Source organism: Tachysurus fulvidraco, chromosome 26 (genome assembly GCF_022655615.1).
Source record: "Tachysurus fulvidraco isolate hzauxx_2018 chromosome 26, HZAU_PFXX_2.0, whole genome shotgun sequence".
Classification (NCBI taxonomy): Eukaryota; Metazoa; Chordata; class Actinopteri; order Siluriformes; family Bagridae; genus Tachysurus; species Tachysurus fulvidraco.
The window spans coordinates 5183974-5188973 of NC_062543.1; the positions used below are offsets into that span (position 1 = coordinate 5183974).

General features: G+C 40.2%; 1 protein-coding gene across 5 annotated transcripts in view; it reads right to left on the minus strand.

Moving 5' to 3' along the window:
• kat5b (K(lysine) acetyltransferase 5b) overlaps positions 1 to 5000 on the minus strand; it is a 10972-nt gene that overhangs the window by 897 nt on the left and 5075 nt on the right. For 3 of the 5 annotated variants that reach the window (XM_027132951.2, XM_047809475.1, XM_027132948.2), the window contains 8 exons: positions 4364 to 4426; positions 3709 to 3957; positions 3217 to 3306; positions 2801 to 2941; positions 1839 to 1932; positions 1490 to 1649; positions 1290 to 1371; positions 1 to 272 (listed from right to left, as the gene is read on the minus strand). The exon at positions 1 to 272 is cut by the window's left edge and continues 897 nt beyond it. In XM_027132951.2, coding sequence (XP_026988752.1) covers positions 138 to 272; positions 1290 to 1371; positions 1490 to 1649; positions 1839 to 1932; positions 2801 to 2941; positions 3217 to 3306; positions 3709 to 3957; positions 4364 to 4426 — 1014 coding nt within the window. In that variant the 3' untranslated portion in view covers positions 1 to 137. The remainder of the gene's footprint in view (positions 273 to 1289; positions 1372 to 1489; positions 1650 to 1838; positions 1933 to 2800; positions 2942 to 3216; positions 3307 to 3708; positions 3958 to 4363; positions 4427 to 5000) is intronic. The other 2 variants (XM_047809477.1, XM_047809476.1) reach the window with 1 other exon arrangement.

A 5000-nucleotide genomic window follows, 5' to 3' on the forward strand; every position in this document is an offset into this window, starting at 1 on the left:
ACACTAAAAGGCAGTAACAAATTTTTTTTTTAGTCATCTATGATCAGGACAAAAAATGACTCAAGGCTTGGAATGTAGTCTATTAAACGTTGTTGTTCTCCAAGCTTCAGTCCCAGAGGTCGCGTTGTAGTACATCTTTACCACTTGCCCCTCTTGCTCCAGTCTTTTGGTGTAAAATGTAGGCATTTAGGGTCGATACGGAGGTGTCGTTTCTGCATGGCGCGTTCGTGACCTTCTACGATGTCCTCCGAGAGTGTGAGAATGTACTGCCCCTGAAGAAGAGTTCAGAGAAGAGACTGTGTGTTAATTCGATTTTATTTAATGGATGGAGATTTAGATCCCTAATGAACAAGCTAGACATGACAGTGGCAAGGAGACGCACCCTGAGAGAACATGAGAAAGAAACGTAAGACTAAGGGGCTTTTTACACCTGGTCACTTCATGCGTTTTCTGTGATCAGATAGCTATCAGATGGTAAAAACACCAGGTCTAAATGCCCTCTGAAACGTTTTCGAGACGGATATAAATCCGATCGTTCAAACCCCTTCAGGAGGTGGTCTGGGACGCATTTCAGATGAAACTGGACAGGTGTAAATGAATGTGGTTGTTCAAGCCACATACATCAGCGCTATACTCCTCCCAAACGGAAGTACGTCACTCGCGAGTGATCTTTCACCCAGGTGTCTCGTCGGGACTTAAACGCACTGCTGCCGCCAGCGAAAATGCAGCAAACAGTAAATGCTGTTTTTTGTAGCATAAACGTCGTAACGAGTTTTTTCGTCTTCTTTTTGATTGCGTTCTGAAAACCGCGTGCACCAAAGCGTGTTCCATATCAATTCCCCCGGAAATGTGGTAAAATATATTTGCATTTTGAGCGGGAGTAGAAAGATCGGATTGATATCCAACTCGCCGAGACGCATTTACATGGCCTGATGTAAACGGAACAGTTTTAACCAATCAGATCAGAGAAAACATGAAGTGACCAGGTGTAAAAAGGCCCTTAGTGACTCGAAAGCAGACCGTCATTAATCTATGAATAAACGCTTCTATACAAATACTACAAAAGGAAACTAGGTTATGAATAATGAATAAGAGTCCTGAGATGCACGCAGGACAGTTCTTTTCCCTGGTTTCTATTTAAACAGTGAGTATCGACTAAACTGTGAATAATGAGAAACAAACCATGTTTATGGCTGTACTATCTACTCAGTGTAAATAAGGAGACAAACCAGCAAATGTTTTGTGTCGTATGATATTGTAAAGATTTTTAAATGAGTGTTAATGATTACCTTGTAGTAATTGATGAGGTTGAGGTACTGTAGGGTCGATATTACATCCTCTTTCTTTACGCTGGTTATCTCGCTAATTTCACTATGAAGGAAGTAAAGAAAACGCGTCACTCTTTAACGTAAGCAGACGACACGTCTGAACGGGAGGGTTTTAGTATGATCTCAAATTGTACAGCAAATAGAGGAAAACCAGGGCTTACTTGATGGTGATTTGTGGTCTTTCTCCATTATCCGATTTAAGGTCCATGAGGATCTCGAGAATAGTCTGAGACCAATAAGAGCGATAAGATAGCAGGCCCAGATCAGACAGGGGCTTCTCCGGGGTCCCCGTCTTACCTTCAACCTTAGAAAGCTCATAACCTGGGAAATAGACAGATAGAACATGTGGGCAATTTCTTGTACATACTGATAGAGGAGACTAAAGACACCTAATATGATGTGTTAGATTGCAGAGAAATGACTCTGAGGGAGCTGTGATTCGGAATTATGGAATGTAATAAAGACTGGAACTGTAGGAGTAACTGATGGCACTTGGATTGTGAAACTTACTGAACTCGATCAGCAGTTTGCCATAGCCTCTTCTCTGATACGGTGGTAAAGTCAGAATACAGGCCACATTATAATCCTCGGTTGACTCTTTCTCCTTTAAATATTAAAAGAAAAATCACTATCACACAACAGCTAGGCGCACCGGATTATAAGGCGCATGCTTAAACATACGGTCTAAAAAAAAAAGGTAACGGAAGCAAAACAGTGAGTTTAGTTGCACTTTATTCTACTATTTAACAACACACACATTATTTTTTAATCAATCTTCTCCCACCTCACCTACTTTGTCTTTTTAACTTGGCGCAGTTCTTTTTTTTTTTGTTCCCTCCACTTCCGAACCATAGATACATTGATGTTGAATTCTTTCAGCTGCTCTATTCCCATTTACAACCGTGTAACTGATAGCCTGTAGTTTGAATTGTGCCTCGTAAGCATCTTATTTTTATTGGCGGTTGGCAAATCACCTTAAGGTGCATTTACCACCACCTACTGGACTGGAGTGTGGAGCGCATATGTTGTTTTGCAACATACCGGTAGTATACCTACCAGAGGCGTGGCGAAGGTAAGCGTACGTACTGTACGTATTACGTAATGTTCTCTGATTGGTTTATCGCTGCCAGTGTACGTAGTGTATGTATTATGTCTCTGTGTCAGCGGGAACTGGTCTGACAGTCAATCAAGCGGAGCGCTTACCAAAGTCGCACAACGACATTTTTACAGATTTTGGAACTCGGTGCACACATAAGGTGCACCGGGTTATTATTAGGCGCATGGCCGATTTTTCAGAAAATTTAAGGCTCTTAGGTGTGCCTTATAGTGTGGAAAATACTGTAATCTACTTCCTCTTATTTATTTAGTTAGTATTTATTTATTTATTTTAACGGTGCTCCTGCTTGGTCAAAGGACAATTAGCTAGCATCACTGTGACTGTGCAGCAATTATAATCAGCATTTTTAACGTACCTTAGAAAAGTAGCCAACTATATGGAAGCCTTTGGAGTCATACTCCGTCATTACATAGAAGAGGAAGGGGTCTGTGTCGTAGTACAGGGTTTTGTGGTCCAGAAAGCATTTTGCCAGTAAACATAAGTTCTGTGAATATGTCTACAAAGCGAAAGACAGGAGAATACAATAACTATTAAATATGAAGCAATGAGTTTTGAAATCAGTTGGTGATTAAGACCCAAGTCATGTGAATATCGTCATCGACATCTGTTTTAAATATCAACAACCGATGTGACTGAACAAATCTGGACTGATCAATAGTAAACCAGACGGCAGCAGTTTATGCTGGATTCGTTCTGGTTTGGCTGAGAAAATCTGTCAGTCTTATGTTTCACTTAGTGAGATATTACAAGGCGTCGAAGAAATACAATTACCTTGTTTTTCCTGCCGTCGATCTCAAAGAACGAGATCGTCCCTTTGCGGTAGATTTCATTTCCTGGAGGATGTCGGAGATTGCATTTTGTCTGCTCGCGAAAAAAGCACATTAATTACATTATTTACCCAATAACTATGTAAGAAACCACAGACTCGCGCTAAACCTGAGTAAATAAAGTCACGTAAAATAAAGAGTTAAAAGAATTACTCTGACTAAAACTACATGAGTTACAGCCATACAATTAGAATCCGAGTTCTACTACAAACTCCACACGTAAAGGAATAGTATAGATCCAGGAGCTTTCGATAATAATATATATATATAATAAACACTATTGCGTTGTGGCTGGTGAAGTAAATCTACAAAGCTAAACATGCTTGCAATTTCTTTTACTATAAACAAATGTTTAAACACTTTAGCACACAGAAAGAATAAGAGCGACAGCGAGACAAAACCCCTCATCGATAAAGCTTTTGGTGTATAAACATACCAAATGCCTCTGCAGACACTTTAGGCTCTTGAGGTACTTGAGGCAGAACTCGCAGAGGTAGAGGATGGGCAGCGTGGTTAGCTCCTGCGGGTACGGTGAAAAGTACCAGGGCTTGAGTCGATGGCGGCCCAACTCAATGCAGTCGATGTTCTTCATGCGCGTGATTATATCATCGTGGCTGCGGTCAGAGACCAGACTCCCGGTCATGCGAGGAGCAGTGGGGATACCGTCCGAACTGTCCTGTGAGTCCTGACATGGCACAGTGTGACATCACATATTAATACTCAATACACCATAGGAAACCTGACTCTAAACTCTAAACTCAGATTTAACTCAGAGGCTTAACGCTAAATATCCGACCTGTAGGTTCATGACACAGTTTGACCTGAATAAATAAAATCCTTTTGGGTTCCCGAAACTTTACTTAAAACGAATAAACTGTTTATTTCCTGTTAGCTCTTGATCATCTTAACCTTAACCCTTAAAGTGAAAACACTTCATTGTGAAAATCCTAAATTCAAGGTTGATGACAGTCAAAGGAGATGAGCAACTGTTCTCTGATGTTAGTGGATCCATCATGTTATTACAGAGCCCTGTTCACTACCCTCTGACTACCACACAGCAAAACAGACAATGATAAATAAATGAGACGGACCTCTCCTGGCGGCAGAAAGACACTGGCACTGCGAGGGCTGTTAAACTGGAATACCTTTATCATCTATTAGAAAAACACAAGGGGTTGCAAAAGGCTTCGGGACACTTGCATTTGAAACAGGAGGAAGAAAGGTTAGAGCATGACAGATTGAACTCTTAAGAGAAACCTCCTGCATTTTCTGTTTATTATCCTTAGTCCTTAGCACATGTGTAGCATGTGTATGTGAATGACGACAGATAAACACTCTACACACTTCCCCGTAAGGAGAAAAGTCCTGTTTACTCAAAAGTCAATGCGTTCTTATACTTTGTAAATAACCGTTTCATAAATTCATACTTTTGTACGAATCCTTTATTTAAAAAAATATTTGTAAATGAATCACAAATCAGTATTTATTCTACTAGATGACTTTTTTCTGAGAGGGAAGACTTTGTGCTTTACCAGTGCAGTAACCACCATGTAAGCATAAATAACAGGATTGTCTTTTAATGCTACGGTGTTAGAAAAAAAATAAAATAAGATGCCACAGGAAAAAATTTGTTTAGCATCTAGGTCACTTTATGGTCTTTGTGAACATAGAATCTGAATCACAGAATCAAATATGTGAATCGAGAGTCAACCTTTTGTCCTTGGTACT